Source organism: Phoca vitulina, unplaced genomic scaffold, assembly GCF_004348235.1.
Source record: "Phoca vitulina isolate PV1807 unplaced genomic scaffold, GSC_HSeal_1.0 scaffold36, whole genome shotgun sequence".
In the NCBI taxonomy this organism is placed as follows: Eukaryota; Metazoa; Chordata; class Mammalia; order Carnivora; family Phocidae; genus Phoca; species Phoca vitulina.
The window spans coordinates 16,131,494-16,153,633 of NW_022589739.1; the positions used below are offsets into that span (position 1 = coordinate 16,131,494).

Below are 22,140 nucleotides of genomic sequence, written 5' to 3' on the forward strand. Positions count from 1 at the left end.
TTTGCTGAAGCAAACACTCTGGATAAGATTCCTCCTGCTTCCTAGGTAAGGCTGTTTGGGAGAGAGGAGGAGGAAGTAGAAAGCAAGCCGTGGAAGCTAGACTGTCTTAAACCTGAGAGCCACTGGTAGGAGCATTTGGCTGGGAGGATGTGAAAGCCAAGAGGCATCTCCCCTACCGTCCAGAAGCATCCTCAAGCATACTTGTGCAGTAGACAGTGAAGGGGACATACAAGGATCCTGCACATTGTTTTTGGCTTGCCTCTGGAAGCAGGAGGAAGCCCAGGTCATGGCAGGACTTCCCTGTAAGTTCTGCTGGGTTTGGGGATGTCCCAGCAGAGGCCGGCATACTGTGAGGCTTTTCACTTAGCCCCCTAACCTGGGAGCAGCTCCTTCCCTGTGAATCTTGCACGGAGGCCTTGGAGTGGGTGCCCTGCAAAGGTGTGGTAGATTGATGGAGATCAGTTCAGGTCTGAGGACAAAGAAGATACTTTGAGTTTGTAGAGTAGAGGGGCCTTAAAGAGATTGACTGGTTACACAGGTGATGGGATAGGAGACAGAGAGGCATCCCGGAACTTAGCAAGAGCAGGAAACCACTGCCACCCATAAGGCAAAGGGGCAGAGTGGGGGGCCAGTGTCACCAGGGCCCAGGAGCCAGGTGATAAGAAACTTTAACGCTAGCAGGCCTGTTTGTGACAGCAGGAGCCATGGATGATGAGTAGCCAGAGATGCTACCTAGGGCAGATGGCGAGGAGAAGAAACACTCCCATACACCTACTCCCAGTCTCTGGCTAGTACCTCCCTTTGGCCAAACAGCTGGAAGCCAGATGTCTTGGAGCCTGGATTCACAGGCTAAATGGATCTACCTCCCTGTGTTACAGAACAGAACAGAGCGCAGAGGGCTAGGAAGTAGGTCTGAGAAAAACAGACCCGAGACTGGCATGAAGGAGGGGGGGAGGGAAAGAAGGAAGGAAGGAAGAAGAAAAGAAGAGGAGAGAAAACAAGTCGATATGTAACATATAAGCATACTAGAATACTTTTTATATATCCTCTTGTAATTGAAAAGAATCTTTAGGATAAAAAGTTGCCTTCCTTGCAGAGTTGTGAGGATCAAATGAAAAAAATGGATGTGAAAATCTTACGAACATTGCCAAGTACTGCATAAATATGAGATAACCATCATTAATATCATTAGTTCTTTAGGGGGAGGAATTGTATGTAAATAAGAGTGTAAATAGGAACCCTTTATTGAGCATCTATTATGTATGGACACTTTTTGTGGATGTGCATTGGAATATTTCCAGTTGCAAGTCATGATGATGAGCAATGATTTCAACAAATAGGTACATACCAAGAATTCCAGAGAGGTGCTCCTTTGTCCTTTCCATCTTGAATACAAGATCACTGCAGTGCTCAGCCTTCACCTCCAAGTTCAAGGCAGGAAGCGGTGGGGGTGAGAGGACAGTTCAGACTCAGCCGTCCTGTTTCATCAGGAAAACAAAAGCTCCCCCAGTGATTCCCAGCGGAGTGCTACCTAAATCTCATTGGCCAGAACTGGGCCGCACGACCACCCCTAACAACAAGGGAGAGGTGGTAGGAGGTAGTATAGGAGAAATGGTTTCTGGATGGTCAACGACAGGGTGTGCTGCATGCGTATAAAACACGGTACTTGGGTGCCTGGGTGGCTTAAGCAAACTTCTGCCTTCCACTCGGGTCATGATTCTGGAGTCCTGGGATCTAACTCCACCATCAGGCTTCCTGCTCAGTGGGGAGTCCGTTTCACCCTCTCTTTCTGCCCCTCCCCCTGCTCCTTCTCTCTCTCTCAAATAAATAAAATAAAATCTTTAAAAAATAAAACACGGTACTTGGCAGGACTTGGCAGAGGAGACGTGCTCAATACATGTTTTACATGCCTCTGTGTGGGTGTGTGTATGTCTGTCTGTCCATCTGTCTGTCTGCCTGTCTGTGTCTGTGTCTGTGTGTGGTTGTATGTGTTCTCCATTTCTCCTAACAATCCTGTGAAGTAAGCTCTTTTACAAATGAGACCTAACACGGCCGGTAATAGGCAGAGCCAGGCCTCAGACCCAGTTCTTTCTGACCGCATTCTGAGGGCTCAGTCCATTGCCACGCCCTGTGCTCCCTCTCCACTAACCTGGCCCTGAAGCTCTTGGTCCTGGAGACATATCAGGCCCAAGTGGGCCTGACGAAGAGAGAAGGTGGAAAGGGATCAGCTCTAAAATGAGTTGGCGCCTAACTCTGGGGCTGCACACGGAGTAACCATGAAGTCACGAGAAGAGGTTCCCTAAGTCTACGTGCTAGCCCCAAGCCTCCGCCCAAGTGCAGCCACTTCGGAACAGTCACACTGGGAGGCTCAGCACTGTGCCGATGATGCCCAGTGCTCCAGTGGGACACCCCTTTGCAAGTCATGACAAGCCCTCAATCGTTACTGGCCAATTATACCTCATTTCCGACCCTGACTCCAGCTGCAGCTCCTCGTCTCATTTACCAGGAGTTCCAAATGACTTATGACCATTGCCAAAAAGGAAATCATTCTCCAAAGACAGCATTGTACAATTTAGATACAAAAGCCCAGGTTGTCTGCTTCCCAGGCAATTTTCAAATCGAATTACAGAAATGTTTAAAGTAGCTGAAGCACTGTTGCAATAAATATACCCTTCCAGGTTGATATCTTGGAAGAAGACAACTCTTGAGTTTCGCTGTATAATTTCTGCTGTGTTTAAGAAAAAGTACTCACTTTGAAAGGCATTGTGAGAAGACCACTGGACTTTGTAAAGATACCAGTGGGATAATACTTAATGCAGGTCGGGGCACTGGGATGTGGGCCCACTCATGTATTGGTGAAACTGTAAATGGCATCACTTTCTCAGAGCAATTTGGCATGAAGCATCGAGAACCTTTAAAGAGTTGAAACCAGCTGACCTAGAAATTCCCTTTCTAGGAATCTTTCTTAGGGAAATAAGTCAAAGATGCAGACAAAGGTCTATGTATATAGCTATTCATTTTATTTGCAAAATAGTAAAAAGAAACAACTAACCCAAATGTCCCACAACAGGGAAATTGTCAGGTAAATTGTGGTATATTCATTAAATGAAATAATGCAGTCATTTATTTATTTTTTTTTTAAGATTTTATTTATTTGACACAGAGAGAGCATGCACAAGCAGGCAGAGCAGCAGGCAGAGGGAGAAGCAGGCTCCTGGCCGAGCAGGGAGCCCAATGCGGGGCTCGATCCCAGGACTCTGGGATCATGACCTGAGCCGAAGGCAGACGCCCAACGACTGAGCCACTCAGGCGCCCCTAATGTAGTCATTTAAAATGATGATTTTGAAGAATCATCAATGATGTTTAAAGATGTTCACAATAGAATAGATGATAAGACTAAAACTATATGCATTACATAGACCCATTTTTACTTTCTATATGCTAAAAAAGGGCTCAAGATAGACTCAAGTTATACTCAAAATGTTATCAGGGCTGGAGCACCTGCGTGGCTCAGTCTGTTGGGTGTCCGACTCTTAATCTCAGCTCAGGTCTTGATCTCAGGATTGTGAGCTCAAGCCCCACATTGGGGTCCACTCTGGGTGTGGAGCCTCCTTTAAAAAAAAAAAGAGGGGTGCCTGGGTGGCTCAGTTGTTAAGCGTCTGCCTTCAGCTCAGGTCATGAGCCCAGGGTCCTGGGATCAAGCCCTGCATCGGGCTCCCTGCTCAGCGGGAAGCCTGCTTCTCCCTCTCCCACTCTCCCTTCTTGTGTTCCCTTTCTCACTGTGTCTCTCTCTGTCAAATAAATAAATAAAAATCTTAAAAAAAAAAAATTAAAGTCACCTATAATTTCATCACCCAGCTAAAAGCACTGATAACATTTTTTTTTTAAGATTATTTATTTATTTATTTATTTGAGAGAAAGAGAATGAGAGAGAGAGCATGAGAGGGAGAAGCAGACTCCCCGCCGAGCAGGGAGCCCTGATGTGGGGCTCGATCCCAAGACTCCAGGATCATGACCTGAGCCAAAGGCAGACGCCCAATGGGCTGAGCCACCCAGGTGCCCCGATAACATTTTTTTTAAAGTAGGTTCCACAGCCAGTGTGGAGCCCAGCATGGGGCTTGAACTCATGACCCAAGATCAGGTTTGGACACCCAACCAACTGGGCCACCCAGGCGCCCTTCAATTTTCTTCATTATACTTTTATATATACAATTTTTGATCATTGTAACTCTAAGTATTAATTTTATAATCAGAAAAATATGTATAATGAAAATCCCTTTTTAAGAAAGAAAGAAATGGGTTTTACTAGGAGAGAAGAGATCTGCCCCTGAGGAGCTGATGGTTTAATGGAGGAAATGAGACATGTACACAAATAAACTTATTACAAGGTAGTTAGGGATGTAATGGAGGTTTTACAAAGTGTGGAGGGAAGGATTAGCTCTGCCTGGGAAAGTTGAAGGTTGGTGAAAAGAGGTAACATTTGTACAGGGTCTTGAAGGATGAATAGGAGTTCTCTAGGGCTTTGTAAATTGTTAAGCACTGTGTAAGTGTAAGTTAGTTTTTGGCCGTTATTAGTACTGTCAAAGCTTACCTCATATAAAGCTCTCTTTCTTGTCTCTTTCCCATGCTCCCTGAAGCCCAGGATCCCTGGGACAGGAAGCAGCAGCAGTTAAACAGTCACACATCCGTGCTCCAGCAAGTGAACTGAGGTGCATCCAACTAAGGAGCAGATCCAGGACCAGAGGACATAAAATTATCCGGGAGCAGGGCCAGGAAGGTGCTGGTGGGTAAACAGTTCCCCCTTATTTGCCACCCTGTGGAAAGGCTGGCTTTGCTTGGGGCCTCAACCCTGAGTTATGGGACCATCTCCACCTAGGGCATGGTAAAAACCGAGAATGAGCATCACACAGCAGCCCGTGACTTACATGGGCGGGAAATGGTGTGTCAGATGCCCTTTATAGCCTCCAGACAGGGCGGAGTGGAAAGGAGGGATGTGGGTGAGGGGACCAGGAAAGGTGGCAAGAGATGATTTGTTTGTGAGAAATCCTTAGAAGCTCAAGGTTGGAAAGGATTTGTAAATTATCTCATTTAATCTTGCCGATCCCTTTCCCGACATTCCCATCCCATTGTCATCCTTATCTGGCTTCAGGGCACAGCTCAGAGGCCACCTCTTCCACTGAGGACCTCCCACCTCAGTTCCTCTGGGCTATGCTTCAGGCGTAACTCATTGTTTCATTGTTCAACTTTAGGAGAGAGAAAGTCCGCACCCGCTGTGCACCACACACTGAGCTTATAGTTCCTTGATTGCAGTATTCCCTCCTGTGTTTCCTTTTGTTTGTTTATTCATGCAACTAACATATATTCAACACCTACACTGTGCCAGGCAATGTTCTAGATGTTGTAACAGAGTGGAGAAAAAGATAGCCAAGATCTCACGTTCTCATGGGCCTGTCATTCTAGTGGGGGAGACATATAATAAACAAAGGAACACATAAGAAAATATCAGGTCAACAAGGAGGCAGCTTTGGGAATATCTAAGGGAAGAACTTTCCGTACAAAGAAAGCAGCTGATTCTAAGATCCAAGGGGAAAACCTTTGCTTGCTCTAGGAACAAAAAGAGAGAAACTGGCATTGTGTATAAGATGCTTTCTCTTGCTTTATCTGCAAATGAAAATCTTTTTTCTTTTAGGACTTGGCTCAAGCATCACCTGTTTAGGCAAATGTATCCTGCCTTCCCCAGGTTGAAGTGACTGTCTCCTTTCCTCCCCATTGTCACTGAGTACACTTCTGTCAGCATACCCGTAACAATTTGCCATTCCTTCCATACTGTAGCGTTGCTACTCCCCCCGTGGACCCCAGTCTCATCAAGGGCAGAGCTTCCTATCTAAACTCCTAAACTCCTAATGCCCGGCACGGAGCCTGGCACAGACTCTGTGATCAGGAAACATTTATTTGTTCCTCGAATAAATGAGCTCTCACACAGTCCTCTATCAGAACCTCTCTGGTAACAATCAGAATTAGCAACCACTTATTGATCAGTGCCAGGCCCTGTGCTGGGGACTTTCAACTCTGCTCTTACAAGCCTCATGACTGCCATGTGTAGTAAGTGGTAATTATCCTATTTTGTAGTTAAAACTCAGAGTATCAAAGTGACTCTTTTTTTTTTTTAAGATTTTATTTGTTTATTTGAGAGAGAGAGCGAGCATAAGCAGGGGGAACTGCAGGCAGAGGGAGAGGGAGAAGCAGGCTCCCCGCAAAGCAGGGAGCCGGCGTAGGGCTCGATCCCAGGACCCCAAGATCACGACCTGAGTCAAAGGCAGACGCTTAACCGACGGAGCCACCCAGGCGCCCCCCAAAGTGACTTCTGAGGTGGCTCAGTAATAAGAATCAGAGCTAGGAGTTAAACCCAAGTCCTCTTGGTGCCAGATCCCAAAGCTTCACCTTCTATGTGATGCGCTCACCATGTGTTAGTTCATCTGTGGACCTGGCCTCTCTTTTCTTCTAGATAACCATCTCCTTGACAGAAGGGTCTGTACTTCACTTCCTTCTATATTCCTCCTGACACCAGAACAGTGTTTCGTATTTAGTACCTACTCAGTCCATGGGTCTTAAATCTCCAAGAGGTAGAAAAGAAAGTATGAATGAAGGTTTTACCCAAAGTGAATCAGCCTCTAATATCAATTCATAGGACGGTGCTGGGCTGGAGGGAGAGACATTTCTGAGGGGAGGGCCCTTCCCAGATACCTCTGCGCCCATCTGGGAAAGCCGAGTATGCTGTCTCTGTACTCAAGCCCTCATTTCTTAGAAATCACACCTTTTGCACAGTTATACATCTCAGCAGGCAGGCCGGGGTGCAGAGAGGAACATGCCTGGCTTCCAGTGAGTTGGGAAAATGAGGTTAGGTTTCAATTCAGATAGTTATTTGTGTTTTCTGGGTCTGCACGGTCAATAAATTTTCAACGAGCAGTGATTCTGTTCCTCATCTTTCACTGCTTTATGGGACTTCAGGGAATGAAAGCATAACATCCTGCTTTCCCATAAGTTCTCTGGCTGCTACCCTGGCACCAATTAAAGACATGTCTATGCAATTAATCAAAACCAATTTGGAGGCCCTCTGGCGCTGCCCCTCTGATGTGCTGCCTGCCCCACATACAGTAGTTCCTCAGCTGCAGTGACGGAGCCAGGCACATAGGAGCTTTTGATGAACTGGCTGTGCCGGCCCCAAGTGTTAACTGTGTCATCTGACATGACTAATGAGGCTCCCAACTTGGTCCGTGTGAGCGGAGCGGCCCAGCTGTCTGGAGGAGGCAGGGTTTCTGCAGCCAGCCTGGGAAGAGGCTGCAACGTGCAGGGTATACACTCCATCATGTCAGCTGGAGTCCGGGAGGCCTCTAGCGTTGGAGCTGGGGAGTCGTCCAGGGGGAAGGCGGTGGGCGCTGCGGGGCGAGGCTCTGCGCTGGGCACTGGTGGGAATGTGACCCAATTTAAGCTTCTAGCTCATCCCCCTCATTTTACAGACAGGGAAACCAAAACCCAGCAGAAGTGTGGGGTTTGCCAAAGGCCTGAGGCTTTGGGGGAAAAGAAATAAAGGAACAGGTGTGGTCCTTACCCTTGAGGAGCTAAACCCCTAGATCAGCAGATAAACATGCACGAGGGGGACAACTGGGCCTGATGCCAATGCACCTTACCAAGGCTTAAGCTATGGGTTTCCTTCTGCAAATGTTTATCAGGAGGAGGAGAGCCTTCGTCCTTGTCACCTCTACAATATCAAGAGCATGGGATTTGGAGTCAACAGATCTGGGTTTGAGTCCCAGCTCAATACTTTGAGTTGATGGATTCATGAGCAAATTACTTCGTTTTTCTGAGCCTTGGTTTTCTTGACCGTTAACATTAGGACAAGCCAAATGCTGCCACTCAGCCTATTTCCTAGAGTCCTGGTGAGACCCAGCAGAGTTAATGGGTGTGAAAGTATAAATAAGAGTCTCTGCACATGTTAGCTATTATATATATTATTACCCCCTCTCAGGATCCCTGGCTGAAATCTCTGGAATATGGATCCATAGATAGCTTTAACTCTCTTCCTCTTCCTGCCTCTTTCAAAATGCACAGGAAAGAAATAGATATAAAACCAACTGGTCATCTGTCTACCATCTCAACAGCTTTCCCAGAGTCTATGACATAGAAAGTAGAAGAACTCACCCATTGAATTTAATGTCATTCCGCACATTGACTGAGCACCTACCATATGCCAGAGGTTGGCCACACTCTGTGAGGAGTCAGAGTTGGATAAGACAGGTTCCTTGGCCACCTTGAGAGGCTCCCCATTTAGTGGGAGAAACAGACGTGGACATGATTAACTATAACACGCTACAGAAAAATACAATTGCCACGGGAAAGATACAAATCAAGTGCTGTGGGAGCCAGAGGAGGGAATGATTCATTCCCCAAAAGGAAATTGGGGAGTTTCATCAAGGAAGTGGTATGAAAGGATGGGCAGGGTTTAGCTCTGTCAGGAAGCATAAGCAAGGGCACTCCAGACTGAGAGAACAGCACAGGCAAATGCATGAAATTGTCAAAGGATTGGTCTAGAGGTCAGAGTGAAGTCAAGTGAGGTAGGGGGTGTTGAGCATGAACAAAAGAAAAATCACTGGGCCTCAGCTCTGACACCCAGTCATGGATGTTGCTATCTCACTGCCCTTTTTGCTGGCTAGGGTCACTTTGGCCTCTGTCCCTGAATCAGAGAGAATCTCATGCTAGCCCTTCCTCCAGCAAGGCGGAACCTAACCCCCAGCCAGGAGAGCCCACTGCGAAGGAACCGGGAACCGCAACAACCATCAGAGGCAAAGAGGCTGGGGCTGGAGAGCACTGGTCACAGCCACCCTTCCCAGCTAAGGGGAAAGCTCCCCCTGGGATGTAGCAGTGACACCAACATCTAGAGCGCGATGGCAAAGACTCGAAGCCCCTTGGCGTGAGTCACACGCGAAGTTGCTCTCCTTCCCTCCTTTGTCCAGAAGAAGCCAGCTCCTTTTAGGAGTGCTGCTGGCAGAATGGCTTGGAAGGCTTGGAGCTGCAGCTGGACTTAAAGGCATGGCCGTGGGCCTACCCCAGGGGCTCACATTTTCTCGGTCTCTCCTTCTTTCATTGTAAAGTGGGTTTTATTGTGCAAATAATACAATGATAACAACAGAAAATTAAGAGAAAGAGGAAAGAGCACCCACTCACACGTTATCTGTTTCCATTTCTCCTTGCCCTTTCCTGCCATTGTCGGTAGTGTAATTTTTTTTTTTTTGGCTGCTTTCATCACTGATACAATTACATATTCTATTTTTATTGCTCAGCATTGTATCATACAGCTTTTTCCATTTTGCTACTTATTGCCAACCCCTGGTGTCTACACAGGCTTGGTCTGGTTTCCCCAAGACTAAAGAAAGATGCCCAGGGCATGTAGAAGGAATGCCCCATAGATAACATTGTCATCATTGACAACTGGCATCATGGGCAGAGGAAAAACATTGACTCCTCTGTCATCACATAGATATAGATTGGAATCTCAGCCTCTTACCTCAAAGCCAGATGGACTGAGCAGATCACTGCCTCTCTGGGAGCCTCCGGTCCTTGTCTGCAAAACGGGGATGGTATTTAGTACCACCTCATAGGATTGCTATGAGGATATAATGAGATACCGAAAGGGAAATGCCCAGTGAATGGTAGCTCCCCTCCCCTTCCCCTTGCTGGGGCTGACCTAGGGTCCACTCTGCTTCCACCCTTCCTCTCTTGCCCACAACAGAACTTTTCCCCTCCCCTGGGCCCAGCAGGCTTCCTGAGTTAGCCCATCTAAATTCTGACAGACACACCAAGTCGGCCTATTGCTTATTCATTGGGTGAATGCACCATTTTTTACTTGAGCATTTTCCTTTGAGGGAAACATTGGTTGTTTTCCAATTTTTCACTATTTCCAATAATGATGCAATAAATAGCTTAATGAATATTGCTCACTTTATCCTTTATCCTTCATCCTTTAAAAAGTAGTCCCTTAGGAACAATCTCCAGGAATCAGGATCACTAGGACAGAGATTAGAATCATTTTAATGGCTCCTGATATATATTTCCACATTACTGTTCAGAAGGTTTGTGCCTTTTACTCTGCCACCAGCTCGAGGGAGAAGACCAGTTGGACTACATTATAGGCCCTTGGGCTCTTCACAAACTGTTGGTCCTGCTTTATTTCCCACTATTTTCTCCCACAACATGCCTCCCATATTGCAGCCACATGGAATGACTCACACCCACCCCCCCAAATTATTCTCCCATGCTTTTGTGCCTTTGTACTTCCTATTATCCTCCATCACCCTTGCCCGAGAATATCCTTCCCTTAACATGCCTTCTCACCATAGAGCTCACCCTTTATGGAACTGGAAGCTTTTATACTATCTGCAAGACCCAGCTTAAATACCCCTTTCTCTCTGAACTAGTTTCAATTCTCCCAAGCAGAGTTAGTCACTCTTGCAATATGTGGTGCCTGGGGAGACTTTTGGCATCCAAGTGCTCACCAAGAAACAGTCCTTCTCTAACCCTAGGACGGTGCTGGGCGGGAGGGAGAGACGTTTCTGAGGGGAGGGGCCTTCCCAGATACCTCTGCGCCATCTAGGAAAGCCAATTCTGTGTGATTCTCCTCTCACTCCCCCCTCTCACTCTTTTCACTAGCAATTACCAAGTTATGCCAATTCATCGCCTAATCATAATGTTGGATCCACTTATCTCTCATTGCCATCACCGCTGATCAGGATTCCTGCAGCAGTCTCCTAAAAAAAAAAAAAAAAAAAAAAGAGTAATATGTACATGGTTCAAAACTCAAATTTTCTCTAAGGCTTATAATAAAAAACAGTAGATTCCCGTCCCATGCATCCCCACACCAAGCCCTGCACCTCACAGTCAACTAGCCAGTTTTACTTCTTCCAGCTTTTTGTATTTACTTCCATTCTCTAAATAATATACCTATACTGCTGCTTTGTGATTTTTAAGTTCAGACATTACCCACTGACTTTGAGCAATGGAAGATTTCTTTAACACCACTTCCCTGCCGCATCTTCTGATATAATTGTATCACAATTTTTGGTTAAATCATCATATGGTGCTTACATATTATGACCAGAAGTATCATTAAAAATATTTGCCCTCTGAGATGCCAGCATTCCCTCCAGGACTGTTGTCTCTCCTAGTGAGGGCAGAACCTCTTGGGGGAAGGTAGAACACTCGGGGACAGGGGCTGATGTGTGGGAGGTGGGGCAGGCCAGCCATTGGCTGGCAGCCTGATGTCTCTGGATGGTTCCCATGTAGGACTGGCTCCCTGGGCCCAGGGAGGTATAGCAAGCAGGGTTGAGGGGAAACAAAAGGAGTGCCCAGGATGGGCTGGAGGCTACTTATTGGCACAAGCACTGACTGATCCAAAGAGATGCTGGCCTTTCCAGTAGGTTTCTGGAGCCCCTGACTGTGCCAGGTATTGTCTCTTTAGTTGCTGGATCCTGGGAAGGTTCAGGGAATTCTAAGACAGGGAGCTAGGGCAATTGGAGCTATAGCAGTGGGGTACTCAGGGAGCTTGAGATAGTTATTATTTACTAACCAGTATAGAAAAATGTCAACTCATAAAGTCTAAAAAAGCTAATACGTCCTGTTGGTCCTGATTATGACTATGTAAATATTATTCATAGCCAAGCCATGTGGGGCTTTATGATTATATTTCCATTTTTGTTTATTTTTTCCTAGAGTTAATAATTGCCTCGTTGTTTTCATTTGCTTAGTTTCACTATACTCATTACTAAATCATCTCTCAAACTTTTTGATAGAATAATATGATGACCAAATCCATCAAGTAATTTCTTGCTTCCAGCTTTATCCCAGGCACTGTGCTAAGCACTGGGGATTCAACTGGGAATAAGACATACATGGTCCCTACTTTCACTGAGCTTATAGTCTAGCAAGGGATCAGATATAAGTAATTATACTTGTTTCTTTAAGTGTCACAATGGGAGAAGAATGGGTTCTATGGGAACACATAGCAGAAAAATGGATGGAAACTATTCATTCAGACAGCATACATTTACTGAATTTCTCTTACATGCCAGGATGTGTTCTAAATGCTGAGAGCACAGCCCGAAACAACACAGACAAGGCCCCTGCCTTTGTTGAGCTTACATTCTATGAGACAAGACAGATAATAAACACAGAAGATAATTTTCAATAAAAAACAAGGACTATAAAATAAACAGGGTGGCTTGATGGGGAACGACTATGGCGGGACATCAGGAAGATTAAGCTATTTTAGGCCGAATGGCAAGGTCATGGAAAGTCTTTCTGAGGAGGTCACATCTGACCTGATATTTGAAGGATGAGAATAGCCAACTATGCGAAGAGTAAGGAAAGGCATGTTCCAGGCAGAGGGAACAGTATCTGCAAGATTGGAGGAGGAGCAAGAACATAAGGTTTCGGAACAGAATTGAAAGTTCCATATGGCTGGGACATACAGGGCAGGGGGAAGTTGCTAGAGATAAGAGAATGGATGTAAAGTATAGGGCGGGAGCCCTGCCACCCTTAATAATAGCAGCACTGATAAAAATCCCTTCTATGCAGTTATTTGTCGGTCTTAAGATACATTCCCACCCTCTTTGCTCTCTGTAGTATTTTAAGACATATGGACACTGCAAATTACATTTTTTTTTAGACTCTCTTGCCAGTTGGAAGGTGTTGGCAGGAGACTGAAGGGTGTGTAGAAGGAAGAAGCCATTGTTTTGTCCCGCTTTTTTATGGTGTCTCCAGCAGCAGCAGCAGCACCAAGCACAGGCTCTTGGGTTCCTTCTCAGAGCAGCACCCCTAACAGACAGTACCTACTGTGGGCCAGCCTTTACCCAGGGTGGCAGCATCTTCGTAATCTCCTTTTTTCTCTTCTAACTCTTCTAAGCCCTTCCTTCCTTGGACTATTCCCATGTGCCCAACATTTCTGTAAACAATTGCCTGCTTTAAATCCCTTTCTGTTTCACGTAATCTAGAGTGGTACTGTCCTATGGAATTTCTGTGATGACAGAAATGGCCTAATGTGCTGGCCAATACAGTATCTACTAACCATATAGGGGTACTGAGCTCTTGAAATGTGGCTAGTGTGACTGAGGAACTGACTTTTTAATTATATTTCATTTTAATAATTTAATGTAAATAGCCACATATGGTTAATGGCTACCATACTGGACAGCACAGATCTAGGATGATTTGTTTTTCATTTCATGGGACACTAACTAATACAGTAGTTGATATGGAAAGTGGTTGTGGGAAACTGACCTTCAAAGAGAGAACTCTGGGATTGTTATATGACCTGATTGAGCGTGAATTCAGCAATGACCTCATTGGCAGTAGAAAACAGGATACTGGGGCGCCTGGGTGGCTCAGTCAGTTAAGCATCTGCCTTTGGCTCAGGTCATGATCCCAGAGTCCTGGGATCAAGCCCTGTATAAGGCTCTCTGCTCAGTGGAGAGTCTGCTTCTCCCTCTGCCTCTGCCTGCCGCTCTGCCTACTTGTGATCTCTCTCTCTCTCAAATAAATAAATAAAATCTTAAAAAAAAAAAAAGAAAACAGGATACTGTGTCAGGGAAGAGCCGCCACCTCATGGAAGATGGCAAGGAGTAACAGAACTCTAGGTTGGCTTGCCACACTCTATAGGTGCTGAAGGTAAGAAAACAAGATGCAGCAGATTGGAGAAAGTTTATTTCCCAGCACTGCCAACAGCAGGGGCAACAACAGCATGGCTGGTCTCCTTGCCCTTGAGTCCCATGGGACAATGCAATGGGTCCAGATGGCAGCTACCCATACAATGCAGTTCCACCATAGCTGAGGAACCCTTGGCCAAGGGCTCAGAACCTTTTATAACAAGCAGCCAATAAGCCAGTCTCCTTCCCCTGCGGAGTGAAGAGTTGTACAGTAGTCATGTTGTGATCACCTTGACCTACTTAATTGCCTTTGAGAGTAGTTACAGAAATGACTCAGGGACAGAGCATGGTTAGGTCTTACAGTTTGGCACACTCAACAAGGATGTACAGGGACACTTGGGATCCCTGGTGGACTGCCTCCTTCAATAACTAGTAATTGATGGCATGCAATGGCACAAGAGTTACTTAGAAACTACCTGTGAATTCCTGGGATGATATGCCTATGGAAAAGCAAGTCTTTGGTAGATCAAGTTGCTGCTGAAATGGACTGTTATGGACTCAGTTCTATGCAAATTTGAGAACCTAAGAGCTTCTATTATGGCTCTAAGATAATTTTTTTATATATTATAGCTTCAGAATTAATATAATTGAAAATCACACCCAAGCTTTGATACTGTGGCTGTAGATTTATAATGTTAGAATTCACAAGTTCCTAAGTTTCTTAGATGAAAGTTAAGGCATGAATGGGGAGGAATGGGACCCTGGGACTTGGAATGGAGACATTTGCTTTGATGCAAACAAATAGGAGAATTTGAATATCTAAATCCTTGAGATCCAGAGAAATAGAAAAGAAGTTTATGGGTCTTTTTTCTATCTATCTAATTTCTTGGGGAAGCATGGAAGTATGATCAAGTTTTTTAGAAAAATCCTTACATACAGAAGTACGTGTGTGAGTGTGTATATGAGTGTGTGTGTGGTGAGAGAGAAAGAGAGGGATAGCAGAGAGCACACTTGTGCATAAAGGCACCTATACCCCACTAAGCCCATTCAGCACCCCTGTGTTTGAAGATGGAATATAAAAATTCAAAGGTCTTTCCAAGTCAAATGAATCTAGGGCTCCTCTGTCCTCCAAATCACTTTGACTCTATGTCCAGCCCTCCCTGTTAGTATACTAAAGGCAGGGAAGGTCCATGTGTAAACACAAAACTCCCAATAATAAATCTGTCAGCTTTAGGAGCATTCATAGCCTCTTGCCAAGCCCAATTCCAATCTTCCTCTTGGGAGCCTACATTTCCCTCTCCCATTTGTCCCACACTTTTATTGTTTGTTTATTGAAATGCTCCACTTGCTGGAAGTCGCCCAAGGAAGTAAGTCATCATGCTATTTTGTTGTGATTGGGATTCTGGGGGCGCAGAGGGAGGGAGGGTGAATGATTCTGTGGTGCCGTTAGGGCTCCACACAACATCAATGGCAACTTCACTGGAAATTGCAGAACTCCCCTTCATTGATAAGACTTCAGTGTAGTGATAACACTTTAACACTCGACTCATCTGAAGGTAGAGTAATGACTAAATTGGGGGACCCTGCCCTCCACTCATGGTCTTATAATCTAGTGGTAAAGATAAAGTAAAAGACAGTTACAATCCAGCCGGGATAGAAATGCAATGGAAGAAATAAGTACCAAATGTTTCAAGATCATTTGAGCTGTGGGTAGGAGGTAGAGAAAGAGGAGATGTTTTCCTGAACCCCATCCTGAAGGATGAGGAGGGGTTTCTAGGCAAGGATGGGAGTGGGGCTGGTATTGATCCTGGCAGAGGAAGTAGCAAGAGCAAAGGCTTGGGGAGGACAGACAGTGTGGTCTTTCCAGGAACAGCAGGTCATTCCAAGTGACCAGTGAACAGAATTTGAAGGGAAAGTGATGAAAGGTGAGGCTGCATAAGAGAGCAGGGCCACCTGTTCTGAAAGTTGTAAGTGCACGAGTGACATGGTCAGCTTTCTCTACCAGAAATGTCATTCTGGAGGGTGACCTTGGGACACAGAGACTAGTCAGGAGGCTGCTGCATTACTCCAAGAGATGTTGGGGTTCTAAAACAGGGTTGTGGTAGTAGGAAGAGAGGAGTATATAACAATTTCAGGTTTTTTTTTTTTTTCCAAAGATTTTATCCATTTATTTGAGAGACAGAGAGACAGCGAGAGAAGGAACACAAGCAGGGGGAGTGGAAGAGGGAGAAGCAGGCTTCCCGCGGAGCAGGGAGCCCAATGTGGGGCTCGATCCCAGGACCCTGGGATAACGACCTGGCTGAAGGCAGATGCCCAACGACTGAGCCACCCAGGCACCCCCCCCCCTTTTTTTTTCAAAGATTTTATCCATTTATTTGAGAGAGAGACAGCGAGAGCAGAAACACAAGCAGGGGAATTTCAGGATTATTTAGAAGGTAGAATTGACAGATCTTATTAACCTATTAGATATGAGGAGTGAGGGAGAGGGCAGAGTCAAGGGCGAGCTCAGGTTTATGGCCTGGCTAGCTGGATGTACTCCTCTAAGTGTGAACCAATGGGAGGTTCAAGCAAGTGCTTTAGGAGCTCAGAGGATAGAGAGACCACTGTGGGAAGGAATGTGGGAGGTGTGATCTGTGAGGGCCTCTGACTTCAGAGAGGAGATTAATGAGTAGATTAAGAGAGAAAGATGGGCCAGGAGAAGAGCATGGAGAGATACCTGGGTTCAAATCCCTACTCTGTCACTAACTTGCTGTGTGAATTGGACCAAGTTCTTATTCTCTGAACCTCAGTATCCTCATGTGTAAAAATTAGGATAAGCTAATTTCTACCTCTACTGGGAAAACTTAATTTGTAAAAGTGTAAGCATTTGGTAATCCTTACCAAAGCTCTACGAAACAGATAAGATATTATCATCCCTATTTTATAGGTAAGGAAAATGATATTCAAAGAGAGAGAAAGAGCTTTGCCTAAGGTCACAATGCTAGTAAATGGTAGAGCTGGGATGGGAACCTGGGTCTGACAAAGCTATAGTCCTAGGTGCTGTGGAGATGTGAAGGAGACTATGGATGGTTCTTGCCCATCAATCTCTCATCCTAAGTTGAGTACTCGAAGGCCAAGAAGTGACATCTACTTTAGGATGAGTTGTTGGTCATAGGCCAACAAATCCCTGCTGGAGGGGAGGCAGGATTGCGTCTAGTGCCCTCTAGGGGCAAGAGCACCAGGAGAGTGGGCCCTCTAGCAGGAATCCTTGTCTTACTGGGTCTCCTGAAACCAAGGAACTGTTGGGCAGGGGCAACCATTCCTGACAGATTAGGGTCTGGCAAATTGATACTCACAACCTCAACTATAGAACATTGAGTATGAACTGCTTCTAGTACTCATGCTTTTGACTTTTTCAGGCTGAGGTTAACCCTAGGAACCTCTGGTCTTTGTTGGGAGACCTCAGCCTGCTGCCCAGTACTCTGGCAATAATTATATACAATTATAATAAACAGTCATCATTTACTAAGCACCTAAGACTTTACAGATGTCATCTCATTTAATTGTATAACCATCCAGCAAATTAGATACTCCTATTCCCATTTCACAGATGAGGAAATTGGGGCTCTAGGAGATATGTCATTTGAGTAAGTTCACACAGCTAGTAAGAGTTAATAACAATAGGTAACGTATATTTAACACTTACCATCTGCCAGATTCCAAGTTGCAGCAGACTCTGTTGGTTACCCACCCAACAATCATCCCATCTTCACGCTCACAGAATCCTAATTTTGCTCAGATATCCATCCCTCAGGAAAAGGGACTCTATCTCCAATATGACTGCCCAAGCCAGTCATTGTGATCTATTTCCTTTTGTCTGCGATTGGATTAAATCACTCGAGACCCAAATCCAGCCAAAGATATGCGAGGGCCATCAGTGAGGAAGTAGCATATGTAAAGACTTGGAGGGGAGAGACAGGGAAATGTTTTCTCAGTCTTAAAAAACACAAAAGAGGGACGCCTGGGTGGCTCAGTCGGTTAAATGACCAACTCTTGATCTCAGCTCAGGTCTCGATCTCAGGGTTGTGAGTTCAGGCTCTGCGTTGGGCTCCACACTAGGCGTGGAGCCTACTTAAAAAACAAAAAAACAAACACAAAAGAAAGAGATGACCCTCTTCTGTTGCACATTGTAGTGTTTGGATGTGATGCCTGGAACTGTGGCAGTCATCTTATGATCACAGGGAAAGCCGGCCTAGGAGCGTATCATTCTGGCTGGAGTATTTGGTGTTTATAGTGGGAGACAGGCCTAGAAAAAGCATTTGGGATCTTCCTGGGAGAGGGCCAAATGCCAGGGCAGGTGACTTGGTTTGAATTTGGTGGAAAATGAGGCGCCAGTGAAAGCTTTTCATCAGAAGTGTAACATATTTAGCATTATGCTTTAATGTGCGTTAATTCAGCAGGTACAAGCAGAACTGATGTGGGAAAAGGTGGGGAGTGGGGAGTTCAATTTAAAGACTCTGGGGGTCCCTTCCCCCTGACCACCTCACGAAGGCACTGCTTGCCGATTAGCAGAGCCCAGATGTCTGGCATACCGCAGAAAGGCAGCTTCAATGGCTTGCGAAGAAACTCACACCTCACTCTGAGGGTTCCTGCCTGGCTCAAGACTCACACATGTCATGGTGTACACAGCAGAGGTGCTGACAGAGCCAGAGGACCAGGATCAGTTAGACAGGGAGAGGAGGTAAGACTGCCAGAGCCGAGCTGCAGAGAATCATCACTGAAAACAAGAGGCCCCCGAGGAGCCCAAGGCGGTCTCTTCTCACTCAGCCAGCTGCAAGGAGCTCAGAGCTCAGAGCAGGAGTTCCAGGCTCTCGGAAGGCTGGAGGCCCTAGCTGCCTGGGAGTGCACTGCAGCTACATAGGATGTGAGGACCAAGGGGGAGTTCTAAAGTCACCCTGTTACTAAGAAGCTGGGCCAGTTCTGCATGATTACTGGGAGCACCTTGGTCTTCTGGCTCTGAATCTGGAAGTGAGGGCACAGCATTTCCTCTGTGTTGTCACTGGCTGTGGAGAATTCCTGCCATTAGCTGTTTGTGGGCCACGGACAAGCCCTTTTCTGAGTCCCCTCGATTTCTTTCTACTCGATTCATCACCATTTGAGGCTCTGAGAGTCAGCATGGGCGTCTCTTTGACAAGCACTAGGCAGACATGTACATGTCTCCTACACCTTTAAGACTAACACTCTCGGCACATTCCTCCTTGATGGTCTGTGAACACTGCAAGGTTTTATGAAAAGTCAAGCAGCCCCATGAGGTCATCACTCTATGTCACAAACCCTGCAGGTAACATAAATGAGTGAAGAGGACTGAGTTTAGGTGAAAATTGCAGTCCTCCAGCAGATACATTTGTTTCTTCACTTCCACAAGAAACACACCATTCCCAGTTTTCGGAATGCCTGGCTCTTGGGTACTCCACTTCCCCACTTTTCACAGAGAGCCAGGTATTAAGAAATATTTCTCTCCTTAAAGAAAAACAAGAGTGCAAGTATGATGACAAAAGTGTGGTGGAGACAAGTGAGTTACAAAGCACATATGGTGGGGCCCCCCCAGCTGGCTCAGCTGGTAGCGCATGCGACTCTTGATCTTAGTGTTGAGAGTTCAAGCCCCACATTGGGCCAAGAGCTTACCTTAAAAATAAATAAATAAATAAAAATAAAAGATCCACTCGTTCTTTTTTTAAGATTTTATTTTTTTTAAGCAATCTCTACACCCAACATGGGGCTCAAACCTACAACCCCAAGATCAAAAGTCACATGCTCCACCAACTGAGCCAACCAGGTGCCCCTAAAAGATCCACTCTTTAAAAAACAGGAACAACGGGGCACCTGGGTGGCTCAGTCGTTGAGCGTCTGCCTTCGGCTCAGGTCATGATCCCCGGGTCCTGGGATCGAGCCCCACATCGGGCTCCCTGCTCAGCGGGAAGCCTGCTTCTCCCTCTCCCACTCGCCCTGCTTGTGCTCCCTCTCTCACTGTGTCTCTTTCTGTCAAATAAATAAAATCTTTAAAAAAATAAATAAATAAAATAAATAAATAAAAAACAGCAACAACAAAAAACAAAGGCATGTATGGCATCTAACAAGGATACACAACTCTCAGCTCATATGAGAGTGAGAGCCCAGTATGGCCAGATCTTCTGATTTTTCAACAGAAACTGGAGATCCAGAATTTCATGTGATATCTCCCAATTTTACAATGTTGGCTCATTTCCTTCCACTTCCCAACTGCGCTTGCATGCTCTTCCCACCACACCAGTACACCTGCAGCCTCCCAGGCCCTGTCCCTCCTGTCTTCACACCACTGCAATGTGGGCTCTGTCTGCAACACACGTCCTCCCTTTCTCTGCCTGGGAATCTCTTAAACAATTTCTCAAGACTCAGATCAATGTATACTTCCTTCTCCTTGTAAGATTAGGTGCTCTTCATTCTTTCTATGCTCCCATCGTACCCTGAACATCCCTCAACAGACCTCTTACCACACTGTCCTGGAATTGCTGATTTCCCTGTCTGTTTTTCACCAGACTGAGAACTCCCCGAGGGCAGGGACTTTCATTGTCTCTGACCTGAGAACCTCGGGTAGGACGGTGGGAAACATGCCAAGAAAGGGAAAATAGTTTACTCAAAGGGGAAAAGAAAAATTCAAGCAAGTTAGAGAGCTGGGGGCTTGAACATTTAAGGTAATAGGTCCAAGAGGTGATAGCAGGTGATAAACAGAAAACAAGCCCAAGAGCCCGGAATCAGGATGATTAGAACAGGTTGGGGAGTGGAATGGTTTAACATAGAAGCTGTGGATGAGGTAGGGGTGTCTGGAGCCTGTTTTTACAGAGGGTACTGAATGTGATAGGGACACAGGTGGGTCTCACTGCCTTAATGTCTTAGTATTGGGCTCCACTGTTGTTAGCTTGATAGTCTGGTGAGTTCTCGTCTCCATTTCAAGGATTCAGCCTCAGCCAGCAGTTACTGAGCATTCTGTGTCAGGCACCGTTAGGCACCTTAACTATAGAGTAGAATCAGATATGATCCCTGTGCTCAAGCTTGTGGTCTGGTGCAGGAAGTGGACACATAAATAGATAATGACAAGAAAATGAAGTAAATGCTACAACTGAGAGAAGCCCAGGGGGCTACAGTAGCACAGAGGAGGGATTCCTGCTCCATTAAGGTCTGGAAATGGTAATTTACCTGAGGTCATACAACTGGGGGTGGGGCGGGGGAGTGCGCAGACCCAGGATTAGAACCCAGGCCTGTCAGACTTAAAAGCCCACTCTTTTTCATCGTAGAAATTGGGAGAAGACAAATGGCTTTATGGCGATGGGGGGAAATTTATGTGTGCCGGCTTAGTTAAGTGGCAAACTGCATGGTTCTAGGTTAAAGTTGGTTTACAAAAATAGTTGTTTGAGGGGTACCTGGGTGGCTCACTTGGTTAAGTGGCTGCCTTCAGCTCAGGTCATGATCTCAGTCCTGAGATTGAGCCCCTGCTTGGTGGGGAGTAGGCCTCTCCCTCTGCCTCTCCCCACTGCTCGTGCTCTCTCTCTCGCTCTCTCAAATAAATAAATAATTTTTTTTAAAGATAGTTGTTTGAGATTTGGGAAGCAGAAGTGAATCAGCAGCCATTGATCACTGAAGTCATGGACAGATGTGGAGGTGCCAGAAGGTTCCAGCTTGTCTTCACTCTCCTCCACTCTATACCCAGCTCTTCCTAACTGCTGACTCTTGGTCAATAGAAGCTCCAAGCCCACCACCAGACCCCTGGGAATGGACCCACAGCCTTCTCCTGTAGACTTCTCTATCAGTTCCCCCTTCACAGACCCCTGTCAGCTGGATGTGCTTGACTTCTGGGATTGACTGGTTGGTGACTCCCCTGATCGCCCCCCTTTCAGAGCCACACTGCCCCAGCCCCTCTCGCAATTGTTTAAGTTCTAATTTCTTTAACAAATCCCTTATCCCACAACTCATAGTAATTCTACTTCCTTAGCTGAATGCTGACTGAAATACTGTGCTTTCCCCAAAGATGAAAATAATTGAGCAGAGGGAAGAACAGACTAAGTTTAGAAGTCTAGCTTCACCAATATCTCCATAACTCCAATGCCCCTGAACTTCATAGTTCAGTAAGTATTTGTTGAATTGAATTTTTAGCTTGCTTCTGGTTCATTTGTACAAATATCATTGTACAGAATCATTGTACAGGGAAGAGATTTTTGAAATTATTTTGTTTTTCCTTCTTTTAATTCTTTCCCTAAGATCAATGAGAAGGTTTGGAGTCATTTATGGCTCAGGCTCTGAAATTCTGACCCAGGACAGTATCTTTTGTGTTGGCTACATGTGTTCTTCATCTCCTGGGGTACAATAGATTTTCCTCTGGCTTCAATTTCCCTCTCTCTCCCTCACCTTCTGTCCCTTGCAAAAACAGAGAAAA

At 45.7% G+C, this 22,140-nt stretch overlaps 1 protein-coding gene across 3 annotated transcripts in view; it reads left to right on the forward strand.

The window, feature by feature from the left end:
- The window catches only part of GVQW3 (GVQW motif containing 3), a 50,801-nt gene that overhangs the window by 21,279 nt on the left and 7,382 nt on the right, over positions 1–22,140 (forward strand). The window contains exon 2 of one of the 3 annotated variants that reach the window (XM_032427350.1): positions 6,919–9,897. The exons of 1 other annotated variant lie outside the window; for it this stretch is intronic. In XM_032427350.1, coding sequence (XP_032283241.1) covers positions 6,919–7,175 — 257 coding nt within the window. In that variant the 3' untranslated portion in view covers positions 7,176–9,897. Of the gene's footprint in view, positions 1–4,637; positions 5,073–6,918; positions 9,898–22,140 lie in introns of those variants that run through there. One more of the 3 variants, XM_032427349.1, reaches the window with a different exon arrangement.